Raw genomic sequence first — 23,638 nt, forward strand, 5'->3', positions numbered from 1 at the left:
TCTTTTTACTTGAGGTCAAGTTAAAAAGGAGGTGAATGGGAGTGCAAATTGAAAAACAGAGAAAAGATACAATGATGCTTGAAAGTTTTCACTGCAGGATGTCATCTGTCAAATAAGGATTTTTGAATGTTGGTGATGACACAACTTTTTCACCCATGTGACTAGTTGTAATCCCTCTTTTCTACATAATAGGGACCCCGTAATCAAACAAACCAAAGAAAAGTGTGAATCGACTTTAAGGACATGACTTAAAATCAATATAATTACAATGTTCAAGTTTAAACATATGAAGTAAAAAACTGTTTACACTGGCTGTAGTGCAATACGCCCTCCAAAACCATGTTCAGGGAACAAATCTCTATGGATCTCTCTCTCTCTTTTTTTTGGGGGGGGGGTCACACCTGCAGCATATGGAAGTTTCCAGGCTAGGGGCTGAATTGGAGCTGTAGCCACTGGCCAGATCCAAGCCGAATCTTCGACCTACACCACAGCACACGGCAACACCAGATCCTTAACCCAATGTGTGAGGCCAGGAATTGAACCTGCATCCTCCTGGATACTAGTCAGATTCGTTTCCGCTGAGCCACGACAGGAACTCCTTTTTTTCCTTTTTTTTTGGCCTCACCAGCAGCATGTGAAAGTTCCCAGGCCAGGGGGAACTGCAGTGACAATGCTGGATATCTCAACTTGCCATGCCACCAGGGAACTCCAATGAATCTCTGTTAGCATTTAGATCCAACTGGCAAGTTAAACTCTTGGGCAACATGTCTTCCCAAAAATAAGAAGGGCTTTTGTGCAGAGGTATTAGCTAATCAATTGTTAGCCAACTCCCTCAGCTGAAGAAAGATGTTTAATTGTTCGAACCTTCATTTCTGTCTATTTTACTCATAGTTTTACAGATTTCACGCTTCATTACCTTCAGGCGGAGGCTGGCCTGTGGCTGCAGTTGTGGAGCAAGAGGGGCCTCGCACACCACACAGATGGGGGCATTCATGGGCACCAGGTTTTCACACTCCACACACAGGCCCATCTGCACGAAGAGAGATGTCAGGTTTGTCTTGGGATGCAAAAACTAAAGGTATAAGTCCATCTTAAATGCCATATTTACTTTGCTTTTGTAAACATTTTTATTTTTACTTTTGGCTGCACCAGCAGCATGTGGAAGTTCCCAGGCCAGGGATTAAACCCCCACCATAGCAGTGACCTAAGCCACTCTAGTAACCCACTGAGCTACAAGAGAACTCCTTTAAACGTTACTTTTATTTTTTTAAATTAATTAATTAATTTATTTTTAGGGCCACACCCACGGTATATGGTGGTTCCCAGGCTAGGGGTCGAATCAGAGCTACAGCTGCCAGCCTACGACACAGCCAGAGCAACGCCAGATCCGAGCCATGCCTGCAACCTACACCACAGCTCACGGCAACACTAGATCCTCAACCCACTGAGCGAGGCCAGGGACTGAACCCGAGTCCCCATGGATACTAGTCAGGTTCGTTAACTGCTGAGCCATGATGGGAACTCCCTAAACATTATTTTTAAATAACCACCACTTTTATTCTTACTCTTTTCCTATTAAGGTCAAAACATGTTTATTGTAGAAAAGAGCAGTGAAAGAGAATAAAGGAAAAAATAGCTTATAGCATTGCAGAGTAAGGAAATCAACAAGTCTTCGCTCCAAAAAGCAATTATAAAGTTGGATAAAACTTAAAAAAACAGGGGTTTCTGTCATGGCTCAGCAGAAATGAATCTAACTATCATCCATGAGGATGCAGGTTTGATCCCTGGCCTCGTTCAGTGGGTTAAGGATCCGGCATTGCCACGAGCTGTGGTATAGGTCGCAGACGTGGCTCGGATCTGGTGTTGCTGTGGCTCTGGCGCCAGTCGGCAGCAACAGCTCCGATTCATCCCCTAGCCTGGGAACCTCCTTATGCCTCAGGTGCAGCCCTAAAAAGAAAAAGAAGAAAAAAAAAAAAAAGAGGTAATGTTCTCAGTGGCAAGCAAACAGGGAGGGCAGTGGATCCACTACCCTGAGATGGTGGTATTGTTTGGGGCAATGAACCTGCAACTAGCCGGGGACTTAACAGGGAGTTCCAGAAGGTAGGCCGTCTATAGTGTGCTTGATAAATCCCCCACATACTATTAGTTAACTGGAGGATATTTGCATTTGCAACTTCAACCTGAGTGAGTCTAAGCCACCCACACACCCCCAGCCACACACAGAGGTACAAAAGAGTGCAGCATAAAGTAAGAGCTGGGGCAGATTTGAAAACTGCCTGAAGTTTGAATGTTCCACCCAGCCCACCACAGATCCATCAGCAGAGATCAGATCAGCCCACCATAGATCAGATCAGCAGAGAGCAGAAGACTTAAAGGACCAAGGTGTTTGAGCACAACTTCTGGCCACTCTTTAGTTGAACTCTAAGCTACACACACTCAGGGGTGATCGCAGGCTTAAAAATAAAACAAGGGGAAAAGCCTGATATTACTGGCTGAATCCTACAGGGAAGACAGACTTGAAAGAGTTAATCCAAGTAAAAACAAAGACCAAGACAAAACAACAACACAAGGAGTTCCTTTGTGACACTGAAGGTTAAGTATCCGGCATTATCACTGCAGTGGCCCAGGTTGATCCCAAGCCCAGGTTTGATTCCCCCTGCCGTGGGTGTGGTCAAAACAAAAACAAAAACCAAAAAACACACATAAGGAGAAAACGTTGGAATCCCATGTAATTATAATATATTACCTAAAATGTCCAAAATTCAAGAAAAAATTGTGAGACATGCAAAAAACAAGGAAATGGTTTTTTTTCATATTCAGGGGAAAAAAAGGAATAGAAATTGTCTTTGGGTGCCCCAGATGTTGGATTGAGTAAGCAAAGATTTCAAAACAGGTATTATAAAAATGTTCAAAGAACTATAGAAAACCGTATTCTAAAAAATGAGAGTATGAGGGAGTTCCCGTCGTGGCCCGGTGGTTAACGAATCCGACTAGGAACCATGAGGTTGGGGGTTTGGTCCCTGGCCTTGCTCAATGGGTTAAGAATCTGGCGTTGCCGTGAGCTGTGGTGTAGGTTGCAGACGCGGCTCGCATCCCGAGTTGCTGTGGCTCTGGCGTAGGCCGGTGGCTACAGCTCTGATTAGACCCCTAGCCTGGGAACCTCCATATGCCGCAGGAGCGGCCCAAAGAAATAGCAAAAAGCCAAAAAAAAAATTAAGATGGCAAATTCTGTTATACAGATTTTATCACAATAAAAAGAATTTAAAAAAAATGAGAGTATGAAAGCAATGAACCGAAAACAGGGCACCTCAAAAAGAAATTTTTTAACTATTTATTTACTTGTTTTTTTGTTTATTTTTGACTTTTTAGGACTGTATCCAAGGCATATGGAAGTTCCCAGGTTAGGGGTCCAATTGGAGCTGTAGTTGCTGGCCTACACCCACAGCCACAGCAATACCAGATCCTTAATCCACTGAGTGAGGCCAGGGATTGAACCCAAGTCCTCATGGATATTAGTCAGGTTCATTACTGCTGAGCCACAATGGGAACTCCCAAAAGAAATTATTTTAAAAGTATAAAATCAAGGAGTTCTCTTGCAGCACAGCAGGTTAAGGATCCAGTGTTGTCACTGAAGTGGCTCAGGTCACTGCTGTGGAGCAGGTTCAATCCCTGGACAAGGAACTTCCATATGCTATGGGTACAGACAACATACATACATACATACATACAAACATACATACATGCATGCATACCTGGAATACACATACATACATACATAATGCATGCATACATATACATGCATACCTGGAACTGAAAAGTAAAATAACTGAAGTGAAAAAAATTGCCAGAGGGACTCAATAAAAGATCAGAAATGACAGAAGAATCAGTGAACTTGAATATAGTTCAATAGAAATTTTCCAATATGAAGAACAGAGAAAAAAGACTTAAGAAAATAAACAGAACATCAAAGTTCTCTAGAGCAACATCAATAACAACATACATGTAATAGGAATCCGAGAAGGGGAGGAGTGAGAAAAAGGCAGAAAGAGATTTTGAAAAAATAATGGCCAAAAACTTTCCATATTTCCACAGCAAATGGAAGTTCCCAGGACCAAGATTAAACCCACTCCACAGCAACGAACTGAGCTGCTGCAGTAACAACGCTGGACTCCTTAGCCCACAGCACCACTAGGGAATTTCAAAACCTCCCATATTTGAAGAAGTAGCATTCATCTATAGGTCCAATAACCTCAATCAATCCCAAGAAAGATAAACACAAAGAGAACCACACTTGAGCACATTATAGTCAACCCATTAAATGTCAGACAAAGAGAAAATCTTGAAAATAGCAAGAGAAAAAACTACTTATCACATACACCAAAACCCATGGCAGCCAGAAGATAGCAGAATGACATATTCAAAGGACTGAAATGAAAAGTAACTGACCAATAAGAATTTTATATCCAGTAAAACTGTTCTTCAGAAGTAAAGGTAAAATAAACATTCTAAGATAAACACAGAGAGAAAATACATGCCTTTAGGAAAGGAAGTCCTTCAGGCTGAAAATAAGTCACATTGATAATAACCTGAGTTCATAGGAAAGAAATAAAGAAATGAGAGACTAGATATGATAAATATGTGGGTAAATATAAACGACTACGTAAACATTTTCTCTCATCTTTAAGCGACATAATTAACCCTGCATTTTCAGTTTAAAATACATAGATGTAACATATGTAACAATATAAAAAGAAAATGAGGAAGAAAAGGTGATAATACTGGAGAAAAATTTCTATGTATTACTAAATTTAAGTTAAATTATTCTGAAACAGACTGAGGAATTAAGGTGTACATTGCAATCACTAGAACACTATTAGAAAATAACTTTTAAAAATATTTTTTGTAAAAATCAGCATAGGAATTAAGATGGCACACTAAAAATTATTTAACATAACAAACAGAAGCAAAGGAGGAACTAAGGAACAAAAAAAGACATGAGACAAATAGAAAACAAACAGCAAAACAGCTGTTTGTAAAACAGCGTATGTAAATCCAACCACATCATTAAAGCATTAAGTATGAACAGACCAAACACCTCACTCAAAAGGCAGAGACTGTCAGACTGGATGAAAAAACAAGACCTAACTATATGCTGTCTACTAAAGACATGCCCTAGATTCAAAGACACAAATAGGTCAAAAGTAAACGCAGGAGTTCCCATCGTGACACAGTGGTTAACGAATCCAACTAGGAACCATGAGGTTGCGGGTTCGATCCCTGGCCTTGCTCAGTGGGTTAAGGATCCGGCGTTGCCGTGAGCTGTGGTGTAGGTCACAGATGCGGCTTGGATCCCACGTTGCTGTGGCTCTGGCGCAGGCTGGCAGCTACAGTCCTGATTAGACCCCTAGCCTGGGAACCTCCATATGCCGCGGGAGTGGCCCAGAAATGGAAAAAAAAGAAAAAAAAAAAAGTAAATGCAACGAAAAGGATAATAATTCAAATAGTAACTGTAAGAGAGCTGGGGTGGCTGCATAAATATTAGAAAAAGAGGACTAAAAACAAGAACTATTACTAGAGACAAAGAGAGACATTTTGTGATGATGAAAGAATCAATCAAGACACAGCAGTTACAAAATGTATACCAACGTAACAAGTCCCCAAAATATGTGATGCAAAAACTATGAGTCAGCCTCGAGGTAAGGCTCCATCGATCATCTGACCACCTAAGCCCCAGCTTTTACTGGTGGACCACAGTGGTGTGTTGGATCTCCAAGAATTAGCATCAATTCAGAGCCAGTATCTAGTAATTTCCCAAAGCTTTGGGCATTTCCTTTTCCTGAAGGCACAGTCACTCTAATGAAGGCAGTGGGTTCCTTTGAAAAGGCTCCAAGGATGAGTTAAGACATGTACTTGCAAAGAGGCAGGGTCCATCCCCAAGGAGACCCAGTCTCTCTTCAATCGGGGAGCTATGGGTTTGTGAAATGACTTGTCTTTTTTTTTTTGGCTTTTTGCCACTTCTAGGGCCGCTCCTGCAGCATATGGAGGTTCCCAAGCTAAGGTTCTAATTGGAGCTGTAGCCACTGGCCTACACCACAGCCACAGCAATGCAGGATCCGAGCCGAGTCTGCAACCTACACCACAGCTCATGGCAACGCTGGATCCTTAACCCACTGAGCAAGGCCAGGGATCGAACCTGCAACCTCATGGTTCCCAGTTCGATTCACTAACCACTGAGCCACAACGGGAACTCCATGAAATGACTTAAGTCTTGAACCTGTGTGAAAGACTTGGATGTTCCACTGTGGTAACTAAGGTCACATTTTTGGCTACAGAATGTGGTTTGTTTGTTTGTTTGTTTTTCTAATTATATAAACCAAGCAATATACCAGTAGGCTGTCCACCTATTTCACTCTTGGGAATACCATGACTGGATTCTGATTACTGATACATCACTGCTGCCTTTTACAACAGATATGATACTCTGGAATCCCATTAGCCCGCTGAAATCAGGGAGCTCATCTCAACAGCAGCATCTCCCATGATCATGCCCGGCCTCCAAAGGAAAGCATCCATGGAACTTTTCATGGACGCAAGAGCTCCTTTCACTAGTGTCATCCTCAACGCCTTAGTCAAGAAAGTGTCTTCTGACCTTCTTGTGAAAGGCAGGTGAGCGTTGGGGACACACAAGACAGACTTGATAAACCTACTCCCGCATGATAGCAGGAAAAGCCTGGTATCTCAGTCTCACTAAATATGGGCTACTACTGAGTCCAAGTTTTCATGAGTCAACCAAAAAAGCAGTTGGAGCCACCGCCAGCTGCATTAGCTAAGTCAATTTAGAACCTACAGAAGATGCATGCATATCAGTGAACTTGGCCCAAATTAGTGTTATATTCTGCCTCTTTAAAATCCACTCCCACACTTGTTCCTCAAGATCCTGCCAATATATATTAGCAAAATTGTGCACTTCTTTTTCTTTTCCTTTTTTTTTTTTTTTTTTTTTTTTTTTTGGCCACGCCTGCAGTGACATGCAGAAGTTCCTGGGCCAGGGATCCAACTCGAGCCACAGCAGTGACAACACCAGATGCTTAACCCGCTGAGCCATCAAGGAGCTCCTGGGTCTTCTTTTCATGGGTAAGCTTTTTTCCTGGATCACGGTGTGTACCTGGCCCTCTACAGCATGCTGGGATTGGACCGGAGCAATGCTACAAGGTGGTTGTGGTGAGTGTTGAGGAGAATACACCTCCCCTTTCAAAGTCACCGCCCCAGGTGAGGTTATCACAGAAATTTCAAGGAAAGGTAGGCTAGCATCCTCAGACAGAAGGGTAAGTTCACCCACTGGCAGGATGCTTAGAGTATTTTAGAAAATAGAGATTGTACCTTTTGCTTGGGTCCAACCCAACACTTCCATTCCAAGTTTCAGGATCCTAGTCTGTCCCAATGTAACTTTCAGAAAAGAAATACAGGCATTCCCTGGCAGCTCAGCAGGTTAAGGATCTGGCATTGTCACTGCTACAACGTGGGTTTGATCCCTGGCCAGAGAACTTCCTCATGCCATGGGCATAGCCAAAACAAACAAAAAAAGAAATGTGGTGAGAGTGAATTCAGCTGATGTTGTCACTCGCCAACACATACAAGTCAATGCTGGGTTTGAGTTCAGCAGTATAACCCTGGAGCTACAAGACACGGGTCCTTTTAGGGCTGCCTCGGGAGCACTCTGGTTCTCAGACTATGAGTTAAAGGCCCTGAGCTTGTCAGGTGCTGCGATGCTCCCAGGTGCTCAGAAGGACCCACCCACACCACAGCCCTCAGCTCATCAGTGTTGCCTAACCATCAAGTGCAGCAGACTCTAGCAGCTCAAGAGGCTTGCTTCAGGTGACACTTCTTCACGACCTGCCCGATGAGATGGCTTGATTTACTGTGATGCCACTTTATGCTGTGGATCACTAGCATCCTGTTTCCCACTGGGAAGGAGCTCAGCATTGCTTTCCAGGAAAGGGAAGGACCAAAGTACTTCCAAAACTCTGTCTCTGCAGGTTTAGTTCCTGAAGCTACTCCAGGTACCAATTCTGTATCAGAGTCCATCCGGGAGACAGAAACCACTGGGTACTATGAACAGGGAAAGTTTAATATAAATAGTCACTATCTATTACTACTACTACTACTACAGAATTAACTACTAATAGGTAAAGCAAACTGTAATGGGTACAGGACTGCCCAGGACAAGAAGATGTTACCACCTCTGTGGCTGAAGCAGAAACCCAAAGAGAATGAAATCTGGAAGAGGACCTCACTGAATTGTGTGTGGCTGTCACCCACTGGCTGGCAGAGAAGTTCACTGGGGCGACACAGACCAGAGCTGGCAGGTGAAAGGCCACCTGTGGGGTCCTACGAAATTCATTAGGAGTTTCCCTCTGAGGAGCTGGCAGAATGTGCTGGGAGGTCACGTGCAGAACTGCTGGGAAACTGCCCACCAGATGCCTGAGAGAGTACCCAGAAGTGGGTAGATACCCCTGGAACCCACTGAGGTCTTCACAGGAGTCTGCTGTGGTTCACTGCGCTCCTCACGACCGGGTGTGAACTAAGCATCATCAGAGCCAAAGGAGAGGGAAGCACCCCAGAAACAGGAAGAGGTGCCAAGCCCGTCCTCCTGCACTGGCCCTCCCGGCAATGTGCCTCCATTCAAGTCAGCTGGCAAAGACTTTATTTTTTTAATTTTTATTTATTTTTTTTTATTTTTAGGGGATATGGAAGTTCCCAGGCTAGGGATCGAATTGGAGCTGCAGCTGTCTGCCTACACAACAGCCACAGCAACACCGGATCCGAGCTGCATTTATACCCTACACTGCAGCTTGCGGCAATGCTGGATGCTTAACCCACTGAGAGAGGGCCAGAGATTGAATCTTCATCCTCATAGATCTTCAACAGGTTCTTAAACTGCTGAGCCACAATGGAAACTCCTCTAACTGCAAACTTAATTATAGGATAATATCAGTTATCTACACTTAGTCAAAATGTTTTAACTTAGATACAGTGATCAAGCCATAGCCTATATAAACAGCCTTTTTGGACAGAATGATGTATCTTATGGATATACAGACTTGAAAGTAGAACTTTTGTCATGTGTTTCTAGAACATATTCATATTTGTCTCCAGATTATAAAAAGAAATATATGAGTAGGAAACGTGTTTATCCATGCATGCACCATTGAAACAAAAAGATTTCAGTCTTTTTCTGAGCCCATGCTTTTCCCAGACCACACAAAAGAAATGGCATTGCAAACAAGTTTTTTCATTCTTAAATAGGATTCTGGATAGTAAAAGATTCATTTGCCAGTAACTCTTTCAACAAGCATTCATACCTGTGGGTCACGTGTGCCAAGTACTGTGCTCCTGCTGCAGAGAAAGATCAGACCAACCAATGCAAGAAGGTTTTAAGGATTCGTGTTGCTCACCTGAGCTCCTTCTGGGGGTGGCAGACGACAGCCAAATATGGGCGGGACAGAAGAGCCGCATTCAAGACAGTAGCGAGCAAAGGGATCAGACGGGCGGCGCACGAGGCAGTGGGCACACCTGCAACAAAAGGCAGTCCTGATGAGGGCACACTAGGAAGTCAAGTGAAAATTAAAAGCACTCAGATGTTTTTTTATTTTGTGGCCACACCCTGAGCATATGGAAGTTCCCGGGCCAGGAATCGAACCTGTGCTGCAGCTGCAACCTGTGCCATAGTTGTGGCAATGCCGTGTCCTTAACCTGCTACACCACACGGAAACTTCCTCAAACCTTCTTTTAAAATAAAATAAGAAGCAGGACACTCTCAAAGGCTATGGAACAAGGTCAAGACAGGAGATGCTTCTCTAGTCATTTTATTACAAAGGGGCCTCAGCTGGAACCACTTGTGGTGCCCTCAACCTGGAGGCTAGGCCCATCTCACTTCTTGACCGAAGCAACCTTGATCCCATTCCTGAGTGGGGCCTTGGCTTGTCCTATGACCTTGGATTTGGCATGGATTTGGGTGAGCTCTGGGAATACCAGCCATGTCTATGTTGCACTTTTCTGACTTCCTACCTCAGCATGGAGCCCAGTGTGAGTGATAGGTCCTCTTACTTCGCACTTTAGAGAGTCACCATCCGTCCGGCTCCACCTTCATCCTCACTCACCTGGGAAGAGTCTGAGGCCCTGCCCCAGCAACATCTGGCCCCACTTCCTGGGCCACTGGATCCCAGCTTTTAGCCCTCATCCACCCACCTGCTTTGGGATATCAGCCAAAGCAGAAGGATTCCTGAAACTGGGCTTTCCTGTGACTAACAGTGCCACTGCCACACTTTCCAGGCAGCCTGGGGGACTGATCCTGTGACCTATCTGAACTGTTCCCCAGATCCGATTATTTGTTGCCTGTACCAGTCTCTTCCACAGCCTCTCAATAATCACCAGCCTCTGTAGTTGAGTCCACTTGGGGAAGGACAGTCTTTTCAACAATGCTGCTGGGCAAACTGGATATCACATGCAAAGGAATAAGGTTGGATCCATACCTTATGCCATACATAAAAACGAACTCCAAATAGACCAAAGGCCTAAATGTTTGAGGTACATTTATAAATCTCCCAGAAGGGCACATATGACACTGGATTTTAAGAATGATTTCATGGATATCATCCCAAAATCACGGGATTTTTTTTACATAAAAATTTGTAAATCAAAAAATACTATCAAGAAGAGTGAAAAGACAACTTACAGATGGAAGAAACTATTTGCAAATCATATATCTGATAAGGGATTCATATCTGGGATATGTAAAAAACTCTTGCAACTAACAACAAAAAGCAAACAACCCGGAGTTCCCTTCATGGCACAGTAGAAACAAATCCGATTGGGAACCATGAGGTTGTGGGTTCCATCCCTGGCCTTGCTCAGTGGGTTAAAGATCCAGCATTGTCGTGAGCTGTGGTGTAGGTCACAGACACAGCTCAGATCTGGCATTGCTGTGGCTGTGGCATAGGCCGGCACCCCTGATTAGACCCCTAGCCTAGGAACCTCCATATGCCACAGGTACAGCCCTAAAAAGCAAAAAAAAAAAAAAAAAAAAAAAAAAAAAACCCAAAAAACAAAAAACAAAAACTAGTAATATATTTTCAGAAGTAAAATAAACGACCACAAGAGCACAAAGGCTGTGGTTATTCAGCTACTGGAAGTAAACTGTCATAGGTTCTTAGGCTATATATGAAGTGGCATAATACTACATGAAGACAGAGTGGATAAGCTAAAAGTATTGTACTATAACCCTACTACTGAAAAAAAACTTATACTAATAAGCCAACAAAGGATACAAAATAAAATCTAAAAGAAAACTTACACTAATAAGCCAACAAAGGATACAAAATAAAATAGAATCATAAAACATACCCAATTAATCCAAAAGAAAGCAGAAAAAAATAAGGGCAACAAAAGATAGATAAGACACACAGAAAACAAATAATATGATGGTTGACTTAAATTAAAACATATCAATATCAGAAAAAATACAAATACTCTTAACAGCTCAATTAAAACGCAGAGATTGTTAGCTTTTTTTAAAATAAAAAAGCAAGACCTAATTATAAAAGAAACCAACTTTATAATAGAGAAACATAAATAAAAGGATGAAAAAAGATACATCATGCAAATTCTAATCAAGAGAAAGCCTGATAGGAATATCATTAATAAAGCTGATACTAATATCGGGCATGTTTGATTCTGGGCAGAGAATATTATCTGGGTTTAAAAAAGTTATTTCCTAATGATAATGGGTCAATTCTGCAATGGCACAGAAGTATCCAGAAGGTTTTATACATTTACTAATAGAGCTTCAAAGTATATGAAGCAAGAACTGGTAGAAATACAAGGATAAGTAAACAAATGCATAATTACAGCCATAGATTTCAGCACAATTTCCTCAAGGATTGATAAAACAATAGACAAAACTGGTAAAGATAGAGAGGACTTAATACAACATTATGTTCGTTTCAGGCATACAACATAAAGATTCAATAGTTGTATGCACTGCAAAATGATCACATCACCACAATAAGTCTAGTTAACATCTGTCACTATATATAGATACAGACTTTCTTTTTCTTGGGATGATGAGAACTTCTTAGATTTACTCTCAGCAACCTTCAAATATGCAATACATTCGTGTTATACAGTATTAGTGTAGTAGTATGAACTATGGTCACTGTACTGTATGTTATATCCCCAGGATTTGTTTATTTTATAACTGAACATTTGTACCTTTTGATCACCTTCATCCATTTCACCCACCCTCCCAAATCATAGGGAAACACAAATTAAAACCACGACTACCGCCTCACCAGAAGGGCTGAAAATAAAAATAAAAGTATGGGTGACGGTATAAAGAAACTGGAACTCTCATAAATCATATATTGCTGGTGGGAATGCAAAATGATAACAACCTCTTAGGAAAACAGTTGGGCAGTTTTCTTAAAAAGTTAAATATACAGCTATGATATGACCTGGCTACTTCACTCTGAGCTATTTACCTAAGAGAAATGAAAGCAGATGTGCACAGGACGACTTGTATACAAATGTTCACAGCAGCTTTATCTGTTAACTGCCAAAAACTGGATACAAGCTAAATGTCCATCAATAGGAGACTGGATAACCACTGTGATGTATCCATACGATGGAACAGTACTCGGCAATAAAAAGAAAGAAATGTCTGATGTATGTAACCATGTAACCACACGGGTGAGTCTCAAAATAATTAGGTGAGTGAAAGAAGCCTGGCAAAGGAGTAAATCATTCCATTTACATATGGAATCAAATGCAAACTAAACTACAGTGATAAGAAGCAGACCCACAGGTGCCTGGGGATGGGGAGGGACAGATGGGAAAAAGGGTGCAATGTAGGAAATTTTGAAGGTGATGGATTTGTTCATTTTCTTTTCTTTTTTGTATTTTTAGGGTCACACTTGTGGCATATGGAGCTTCCCAGGCTAGGGGTCAAATCAGAGCTGCAGCTGCTGGCCTACACCACAGCCACAGCAACGCCAGATCTGAGCCACGTCTGAGAACTACACTGCAGCTCTTGGCAACACCAGATCCTTAACTCTGAGCGAGGCCAGGGATCAAACCTGCGTCCTCATGGAAACTAGTCAGATTTGTTTCTGCCGAGCCATGAAGGGAACTCTGATTTGTTTATTTTCTTGATTGTTATGAGAGTTTCAAGATTATATGTATATGTCAATTGTACTCTTTAAGAGCAGTTTATTGTATGTCATTTGTACCTTTTAAGTCTGGAAAATTTTAATAAAAAACAGCTGGGGATGGGCAAATACCATTATTATATCCCAACGTCAAATTCTTCTTGACCACAATGTGTCTTAGGTAGGACCTAGGAAATAGTAAAGAGAAAGTAATACTTACTTGAGAAAGTCTGTCTCCCTCTGAATTCTCATGATCTCCGTGCTTGTCAAACTCTTCTGACCAGTTATGTGCGCAAAACCAGGGAACTAAAATTAAGAATATGTATACAATCATGGCAAAAGCTATGGTATAGAAAATTACATTAAAATTCATTGTCATCATTTTAATATTTTGTCTCGCCATATCTGGCATCCATTTAAAAAAAAAAAAAAAACCATGCTGGGGAAAGTCTTCAGTAATGATCACTCCAGTACACAACACTAAAAAATTGTAAATGGTGCTCATAATCAGATATGTATATTTCATTACCTGTAAGAGTTTACAAGAAAAGACACCTGAATTACCATCAGAGAGACCAGGTTTGAGAATTTAGAGACCTAGATGAGCTCACCTGAAAGAATAATCATCTCTGTTATCTAGAAACATTTAACTCACTCTGTTTTAAAATTTTATTTATGTATTTTTCCTTTTTATGACCACACCAGTGGCATATGAAAGTTCCCAGGCTAAGGGTCAGAGCTGCAGCTGCCAGCCTACACCACAGCCACGGCAATACCAGATCCGAGTTGCATCTGTGACCTGTGCAGCAGCTTGCGGCAATGCCAGATCCTTAATCCACTGAGCGAGGCCAGGGATCAAACCCGCATCCTCATGGATACTAGTCAGGTTCTTAACAGGAACTCCCTGATTTTTTTTGGCCACACTCAAAGCATGCAAAAGTTCCCAGGCCAGGGGTCAAATCTGCACCACAGCAGTGACCTGAGCCACAGAAGTGACAACGCTGGATCCCTAACCCACTAGGTCACCAGGGACTCCTGATATATTTTTATTTGAGCATCTTCCTTGTACCAGACACTGTGTTGGAGGGTCTGATAGCAGGAAATGTGCCTGACATGCTGCAGTCATCACCTCCTAGACATTTCGTAGCAACCTTATGAAGTAGGGTATCATCCCCATCTCATCAGAGTTTTGTAACATTTTCTTTGATGTAATTTCAAGGTTAGAGGAAAGCTGCAAGGAGAGTACAGCTAAGTCCTGTGTGCCCAGCTTGACCAACTGTTCACATTAACACCTTGTCCCAAGTGCTCCCATTCTCTCTCTCTCATTTCTTTTTTCTTGTTTTGCTTTTTAAGGCTGCACTCACAGCATATGGAAGTTCCCAAGCAGGGGCTGAATCAGAGCTACAGCTGCCAGCCTATGCCACAGTCATAGAAACCTGGGACCCCCAACCCACTGAGTGAGGCCAGGGATTGAATCTGCATCCTCATGGATAATAGCTCGTTACTGCTGAGCTACAAAGGGAACATCCACATTCTCTCTCCGAAGCATGAGAATAATCAGTGGCAGTCACATCCTGCCTCCGAACGCTGCAACACTTCCCGAGGACAGGAGCGTCCTCCTACACAACCATGCAGGTACCAAAACCAGAAGAGGCAGCGGTGATACAGCACTACTGATCCTTATTCAAATTCCATCAGCTGTGCCAGTGACATTTTCCTCCTGGGTGAGGATCCAGCCCGATACCACACTTTGCACTTACTGGTCATGTCTTTTCTGTCTCCTTGAATTGGGAATAATTCCTCAGTCTGTATCTTTCATAATACACACTTTTTTCCCCTCTTTTGGCCATCCTGCAGCATATGGAAATACCTGGGCCAGGGATCAGATCAAAGCCACAGCTGTGACCTACACTGCAGCTGTGGTAATGCCGGATCCTTAACCCACTGTGCCAGGCTGGGGATCGAACCTGCATCCCAGCGCTCCAGAGATACTGCCAATCCTGTTGTGCCACATGAAAGTGGGAACTCCTCTTTCATGACCTTAATCTATGGATTCTCCCTCAATCTGGTTTTGTCTGACGTTTCCTTGTGACTGGCACAAATGCCAGAGAAATACTAAGTCTTTCTTACATAAGGAGGCACACGTGACACCCCCTCTTAAAAATGAGCTCAGAATGTCTGAGTCACCTGTGTGGGTCACGTCCACGATGCATGTACGATCTCATGTCCTCGAGCCTGTCCGACCCCAGCAGACTCCATTTACCATAGGCCTGCAGGCTGAGTTTACGACTGCAGAAGCTACCCTTGAAGGCAAGTCAGGGGTTTTAGTTGCTTTTGTGTCAGATCCAACCCTAGACCAAATGGCGCAAAGTGGCCGGTCTACTGGCTAAATTTGGTCTGCCACTGACTGAGTTTCATCTAGCCCATACATACTGTTCCCATAGCACATCAAAATTTAATTCAATTGTTAAAACTTTAAATTCAGGAGTTCCCTTCATGGCTCAGTGGTTAACAAACCAAACACGGCTAGGATCCATGAGGATGCAGGTTTAATCCCTGGCCTCGATCAGTGGGTTAAGGATCCAGCATTGCCAAGAGCTGTGGTGTAGGTCGCAGACGTGGCTCAGATACGGCGTGGCTGTGGCGTAGGCCGGCAGCTGCAGCTCCAATTCAACCCCTAGCCTGGGAGCTTCCATATGCTGTGGGTATGGCCCTAAAAAGCAAAAAAAAAAAAAAAAAAAAGAGAAGAAAGCAAAAAAAAAAACCACTTTAAATTCTGTTATAACACATAAAGGTGCAGGTTTTTTACTTCTCTCCCAAATTCCTCAAGATGCGGGAACACTGAGCCTGCAGGCCTTCTTGTCAATGAAGCTGACAGAGATGGAGTTGAGCAGAGATGGCCTATTTAGCTAGCTGGCTTGGGCATCATTCCACGTGGCCAGAGAAACCACAATTCTGTGCCCTGACACTAAAGCCAGGTGTCAGCTGTCCTTTCCCTTCCACACTGGCTGTACCATCCACCTACTCAGCTCCTTGTCTGCAGGGCACTCCCACGCCAGAGGCCCAGCTCAGAGATACTCTGTCTCCCTGGTGACTGCTGGCCCGCTGTAACATCCGCCAGCATCACTAATGCTGATGTCTGATGAGCGTCACCTATGCTTCAAGGATGCCTCAGCTAAGACTGAGCTGGAATATGGAGAAGAACCACTTACCAATACGAAGAAAGAGTGAAAGATCAAAGTTTTGTGGTCCTCTTTTGGCCTCCTTGGTCCTGTGAACCCTAGTCAAATGCCCCCAATTTGTCCCCACGTTTCCAGTCTTTTGTGGGATCTGAATCTTGGAATCTTTACATATGGTTTTGCTCTTTTTCCTTAGAAGCAGCTCTTAAATTACTAGGTGGGCAAGGAAATCCAAACACTCACGCACAAAGAAAGCAATTCTTTCTAGACACACTACAGATAACTATGGTCAGGGATCGAACCTGACTAGTATCCATGAGGTTGCGGGTTCAATCCCTGGCCTTGCTCAGTGGGTTAGGGATCTGGCGTTGCAGTGAGCTGTGGTGTTGGTTGCGGAGGTGACTTGGATCCTGAGTTGCTGTGGCTCTGGTGTAGGCTGGTGGCTATAGCTCCGATTCAACCCCTAGCCTGGGAACCTCCATATGCCACGGGAAGCGGCTCTAGAAAAAGGCAAAAAAAAAAAAAAAAAAAAAAAAAAGACAGATTATCAGGCCCACCCCCCAGAGTCCCTGATTTAGCAGGTCTGGGGTGGCACCTGAGGATCTGCATTTCTGATGAGCTTCTAAGTGACACTGATGCTACTGGTCTGGCGGCCTCACTTTGAGAACTCCTGATCTGCCCCCTTACTCAGCTCTTTTCCAAGACATACATCACCAGTCTTAATTTTTTATTTGATTATTCATATGTTCATTATCTGCCTGTCCCCACTCCCAATAAAATGTGAGCTCCATGAAGACAAGGGCTTTTCTTGTTCAACTAGGTATTCCCGGCACTGGAAGTGCCTCTGGAGTGTGGTGAAAAGGCAGGGGATGCTTCCTTAGAATATTTTATGGGACGCACTAAAAACATAGTAGGTATTCTAGAAGTTCCACCATGGCACAGAGTGTTAAGGATAATCCGGTGTTGCTGCAGCTGTGGCACGGGTTCGACCCCTGGTCCAGGAACTTCCACATGTTGCAGGTACAGCCAACCTCTCCACACCAAAACACAGAAAGTCTTCAGTACCCCAAAGATTTTGTTTAGAAGTTACCTGGGTCTGTTGGGTGGCTGGTCTAGAGGCTGATTCTTCACGGAAAGCTGGAGTTTCCCGTGGACTCTCTGAGAAGCGAAGATCTTTTAAAGTTTTAGGGTCATTTCTTTCACCCATATCTACAATTACATCAAAAGCATCACTCTGTGAATATCTGCAATTACATATGGCTTCATGCAAATGTCTTCATAGTGGGAAACATTTTAATAAGGGACCTCGCTTGTCACCTTCTTTTTCCAAAGCAGTAATTATACAAAGAAGCTCCCACTCAGTTGAATTAAATATGAGAAAGAAAAATATTAGCCCAGACTGAGAAAATTAAAGTCTGCCCTGTGACACTCTACAACAATCCACCCTAGACTGGGAAACAAGATAAATCCAATTGCAAGGTTGGCAGGAAACATTGTGGGTCCCAAGGACACGCAGCAGCTGTTAACACAACGGCCCCCACTCCAAGTGACGGCTGTTTCTTACTTGCCCAGAAACCTTGTTCTCGAAAATCAGACTGTGAGGACCTTTGCCATCTGAGATCCCATCGATAAGAATGAAACATCCTCCGATTCGATCCTGGAGGACCCAAGTCACTGACATAGAGAAGCAGCCAGAGTTCCTTCCTTCCATCCTTCCTCCCTTCCCTCACCACAGCAACACCAGATCTGAGCCTCGTCTGCAACCTACACACGAGCTCACGACACAAACAGATCCTTAACCCACTGAGTGGGGCCAGGGATCAAACCTGCATCCTCATGGACACTAGTCAGGTTCCTAACTCGCTGAGCTACAGCAGGAACTCCCAGCAGCTGCAGTTTCCAACCCTGGTGCAGAGCTTCAGAGAAAGGTTTCTGAGTGTGATAGTCCATATCTATCTTTGTTGTTCCCAAGGTAACAGAGCCCTGGTCCTCCTCTTGTTCCATATCTTATGGTGACCATTTCACACAGAGGCCTGCTTGCCTTCAGCCTATCAAAACTCTGCTTTTGTTTAAATTTCACTCAAACTCCACCCCTTCCCCCAAAGCCCTGTAACTGTCATCTGTGCTCGGTGATGAGAAGCCCCATGGCTCCTCTGCTGTGAGTTTCCTGAGCTGCAATGAGTAGGTAAATCTGACTTTGCTGAATAGCTTGAAAATCCCTCATGGTCTTATGCTGTTAGCTAGGGTAGCATTAAAACTCAAATTGAAAAGTTCCCTTGTGGCACAGCCAGTTAAGGACCTAGAGTTGTCACTGCAGTGGCTCAGGTCACTGCTTCAGCGAGGGTTTGATCCTTGACCTGGGAACTTCCACATGCCATGGGTGCAACCAATAAAAACCCAAAAAAACAAAACTCAAACTATAGCTTGCAGGAGTTCTGTTGTGGCTCAGCGGTAAGGAACCAGACTAGAATTCATGAGAACACAGGTTCATTCCCTAGCCTTGCTCAGTGGGTTAAGGATCTGATGTTGCCGTGAGCTGTGGTGTAGGTCACAGATGAGGCTCAGATCTGCCATTGCTTCGGTTGTGGTGTAGGCTGGCAGCTACAGCTCTGACTTGACCCCAGCCTGGGAATTTCCACATGCCATGGGTATGGCCTTAAAAAAAAGACCAAAAAAATTGTAGCTTACTTTCCTGCTCCAGCATTTCTTATGCAACCCTTCTGCGGGCAAGAAAACAAGCAGTGAACCTGTTAGGTGGTTTAGAATGTAAAACTTATCTTCCAGTTACATCATACCTGGAAATTTTCCAAGGTTAACATTCCAACCCAGTTTATTTTCAGCATTCTTATACTTCTTCCTTACTTTTGGTTCAACAAATCCATTTTTCAAATCCTAGGAAGGAAAAGATTGCATATCAGTCCCTTGATTCTGGCCCATTTAGAAAAGAAAATGAGAGGCTCCATGGGAGGGACAGTGACAGAGCTTCTTACAAAAGGGTTTACAGTCATTCTCGCCAAGTGACCTCTGCCTCACCTTTCTTCAGAACCACACAGCTTTGAAGCTGGGTTGCTTGGCTGGCAGTACCTCTGCTGGGGAAGCTCCACCAGATCAAGTGGCCAAGACTGGAGGCAGGATGCAACACATGCAGGCAGGACGTGGCAATCACGGAGTCCGAGGAATAACTGAGGGACCACCCGATTCAGGGGGCAAAGACAGGGTGGGCTCAGGCCACCACCTGACCACACAGGGTCCTGAAGAAGCATAAACATTCTTTTCTCTGGACGTTCTTTTCCTCAGACTCAGTCCCTTCTGCTTGGCTCAAGTTGAGCTCCTGCTGATACATGGATGCTCAGCCTCTGTGAGCTGCCCTTGCCCAGCACAGAGCCCTTCCCTGATGCCCACACTATGCCTGCACCCACTGCTGTGATCCCACAGCCTCCTCTCTGGCCCCTGGTCCATCGCTGGGCTGAAGGGACTCCCCAAAAGTTCTCATCACCCCCAGCAAGTCCTTTGTGGCTGAGATTTTTTGGTTGGTTGCCTTGCAGTGAACTGGCCCATCCTCTGGCCCTGGGATCTGTCTCACTGATGCCCAGAACCTAGGGATTAATGTTTCAAATGTCCTTTCTAGATGGGTCCAGTTCATTCTCCAAAGAGGTGAGGCTTTGCAGCTATTTGCGGATGAAGATTTGAACATGACTGAAGGCTCTGCTCACTGAGGGTTTCTCTGATGCATCCTACTCAACAAATATACATGCACGGCACACTCCTACCTGCCCCCAGGCATCACACTGAGTTTGGCAGACGTGTTCTCTGCCCCAAGAGCTTACAATGTACAGGAGACCGACGAGGAGCAAAGGAATTGCATAACCAGACCATTTGTAAAAGGACAAAGCCTGGGTTCGAGGGGAACAGAGTCACAACACAGCACACACAGATTAGTGTGGCTGGAATATAAACAAAGGAGTCACAAAGCAAGAAGGGATGCCTGAGGACAGAAAGTGATCACCTGGGCTGCCAGGTGAAAGGTTTCCGATTTCTTCGACAGGTAAGGGGAGGCACAGAAGAGAAGGATGCTTGCTAGGAACCTCTCATGAGCGAGTGGAGGAGGGACCGACCAGTGGGTGAGAAATCCGCAGATACTGTGCAACGACTGATACTGACCCCAATTATAAGGACCTAATGTGGATAAAATGACTGTGGTGGTAAGTGAAGGGGAAGCCGTGACCACTGAGAAAAGGAACCAGGGACGTGGTGAGGATCCGGGTGCCTCAGAGTTTCGTTACTTGCCTGCTTTGAAGAATCTTTGAGAGCATTTTCCACAGTGTCTTCTGAAGAGGCTGCATCTGGTGGCACAAAGTCCACCTGAAACACCTTTGTTACAACGGCGCTCTGTCTGCAGTCTCTGAAAGTTATTTAAAACGGGAAAAGTCTGTTACATCAAGATTCAAAGAAAAAGTACCTGGCAATTAAGATGACTAATAAAAAAAAAAAAAGAGAGAGAGAGACTCAACCAAAGTCCCTTAGTCTAGCAACTAAATTTATTACATCTTAAATTGGAGAAACCAAAATACAACTTTGCGAGTCTTACCTTGTTCTCACTCAGGTTATCTATTGCTACGTAACAAACCACTCCAAAATGTAATGTCTTAAAACACACACCTGAGGGTTTGCTGTCCCTCGTGAGGTTGCCATCAGATGTCGGCTGGGGCTGGAGTCGGCTGAAAGACCAACTCAGCCAGACGTGCAAAATGGTTTCTTCGTCATGGTCTAAGCCTGGCCTGGGATCACTGAAGAGCTGGGGGCTCACCAGTCATCCCTCTCCTTCTCTCTGTCTCCCTCTCCAAGTGGTGAACTTGGGCTTTTTCACAGTCCGGAAGCCTCGGGGAGGTCAGACTTCCCACATGGTGGCTGGATCCCCCCAGCATTTACATCCCAAGAGACAGCCAGAAACTGCAATGCTTTATTTTATTTTATTTTATATTTTATTTTATTTTATTTTATTTTACTTTTTAGGGCCGTGCCCACGCCTTATGGAGGCACCCAGGATAGGGGTCTAATCGGAGCTATAGCTGCCGGCTATAGCCACAGCCACGCCAGATCCAAGCCACATCTGTGACCTAAACCACAGCTCGTGGCCAATGCCGGATCCTTAACCCACCGAGTGAGGACAGGGATCGAACCCACAACCTCATGGTTCCTAGTCAGATTCATTTCCGATGCACCACAACGGGAACTCCTGCGATGCTTCTTGTGATCTGGACTTTGCATCATTTCTGAAGCATTCCATTGCTCAGGAGGAAGTCACAGGGTCAGCTTTGATTCAAGTGGGGATGGGGGGCTACACTGGAGGCATGGTTTCCTGGGGGGGTCATAGTGGAGGACTATCTACCTCACTCACCATGAGGATTTCATACCTTATGCCTCAAACTATTCTAAACAAAAAGGGGCTTTTACCTATACACCAGTCACTCCATGTGGGTCATGAATTTCCCCTGTGTGGGTGGCATAGTATATGCCGCCTTGTCATTCTCAAATACTAGCATGTTTTCAATTTATTCATAATTTTTTACAATTAATCTTGTTCCTCTCTGATGCAACAGTAGTTCCATGAAAAAGCAGAGCAGAGGTACCCATAACTAAAAACTGGCAGGGATTTCATCTCAGCAACAGCAGCTCACCTATCATCTTTCTTTCTTTACTTTTATTTTATGGCCGCACTCAGCATATGGAAGTTCCTGGGCCAGGGACTGAACCTGAGCCACAGCTGCAATCAATGCTGCAATTGTGCCTTTATCCCACTGTGCCAGGCCGGGGATTGAGCCCAAACCTCCACAGAGGCCCGAGCTGCTGTAGTTGCATTCTTAACTCCCATCTTTATTTTTTTTTAAACAGATTTATTAAGGTGTAATTTACATGACATGTAATTCACCTGTTCTAAGGATGTAATTTGCTGATATGCAGTAAATTTATACAATTGTGCAACTACCACCATAGTCGTTTTAGAATATTTCCCTTGCGCCTGTGTGTAGTCACTCCTTGTTACCACCTCCTACCCCAGCAACCACTGATCTCCTGGTCACCATAGTTTTACCTTTTCTAGAAAGTTAAAACAGATGTAATCATGCAAATATAGTCTTACAGAGAGTTCCCATTGTGGCTCAGTGGGTTAATAACCTGACACAGGACCTGACATGAGGATGCTGGTTAAATCCCTGGCCTTGCTCAGTGGGTTAAGGATCTGGCATTGCCCTGAGCTGTGGTGTAGGTCACAGATGATGCTTGGATCTAGTGTTGTTGTGACTGTGGTGTAGACTGGCAGCTACAGCTCTGATTCAGCCCCAGCCTGGGAACATCCATATACTGCAGGTGCACCCTAAAGACATATATATTTTTTTTTCTTACATATCTGGCTGCTTTCACTTATCCTTATTTTTGTGGTAATTGCATGCACGAGTCGTTTCTTTATTGTTTTACTGTTGAGTAATATTCCCCTTTATGGCTATAGCACAGTTTGTTAATCCGTTTCCCAGTGGATAATTATTTGGATTTTCTCCATCTTTGGGTTATTATGAATAATGCTGCTATGACCATTCACATATGTCTTTGTGGTACAGGCCCTGACAACTGGGTTTTCTCTGTTTTGTAAGGAGAATGCCTGACTTTAAGCACTGCTAGCTGAGGCATCCACTTTAAAGACGGCAAGTATGAGTAAACATGTGGCCAGCAACATGGCTAGATATAGAGCCAGGCTGCCTCCCCACACGGAGGCTCCTCTGTACTTGAGATCTTGGTTGGAGGCTCCTTTGTACTTGAGATCTTGGTTGGAGGCTCCTTTGTACTTGAGATCTTGGTTGGTTTTGATGACTGACCATTTGGGCTGACTTATTTTTTCTCTTCCTGCGTTATTACGTTCCTCTTATGTTTAAAATTCACCAATTAAGGAAGTTCCCATCGTGGCTCAGCAGTAACGAACCCAACTAGTATCCATGAGGATGCGGGTTCAATCCCTGGCCTCGCTCAGTGGGTTAAGGATCTGGCATTGCTGTGGGTGTGGTGCAAGCCAGCAGTTGCAGCTCCAATTTGACCCCTAGCCTGGGAACTTCCATATGCCATGGGTGTAGCCCTAAAAAGACAAAAAGAAAAAGAAAAAAAGAAAAATTCACCAATTGAGTGAACCTCTGAAACCTAGCCCCTCCCCCCAACCAGGATAAAGGAAAGCAGAACTCTAAGCTTGTGCTTTCTATCCTTCCTCCT

General features: G+C 44.0%; 1 protein-coding gene across 18 annotated transcripts in view; it reads right to left on the bottom strand.

The window, feature by feature from the left end:
* DZANK1 (double zinc ribbon and ankyrin repeat domains 1) overlaps positions 1 to 23,638 on the bottom strand; it is a 68,050-nt gene that overhangs the window by 36,175 nt on the left and 8,237 nt on the right. For 11 of the 18 annotated variants that reach the window (XR_002340104.1, XR_002340103.1, XR_002340108.1 and 8 more), the window contains 6 exons: positions 20,672 to 20,786; positions 19,180 to 19,276; positions 17,475 to 17,593; positions 13,426 to 13,511; positions 9,456 to 9,573; positions 917 to 1,030 (listed from right to left, as the gene is read on the bottom strand). Coding sequence is in view for 9 of the 18 variants with exons in the window: in XM_021078187.1 (XP_020933846.1) it covers positions 917 to 1,030; positions 9,456 to 9,573; positions 13,426 to 13,511; positions 17,475 to 17,593; positions 19,180 to 19,276; positions 20,672 to 20,786 (649 nt within the window). In the remaining 9 variants the exon portion in view is untranslated. The remainder of the gene's footprint in view (positions 1 to 916; positions 1,031 to 9,455; positions 9,574 to 13,425; positions 13,512 to 17,474; positions 17,594 to 19,179; positions 19,277 to 20,671; positions 20,787 to 23,638) is intronic. The other 7 variants (XR_002340111.1, XR_002340110.1, XR_002340109.1 and 4 more) reach the window with 1 other exon arrangement.

The sequence above is a fragment of the Sus scrofa genome, chromosome 17, assembly GCF_000003025.6.
Source record: "Sus scrofa isolate TJ Tabasco breed Duroc chromosome 17, Sscrofa11.1, whole genome shotgun sequence".
NCBI classification, from domain to species: Eukaryota; Metazoa; Chordata; class Mammalia; order Artiodactyla; family Suidae; genus Sus; species Sus scrofa.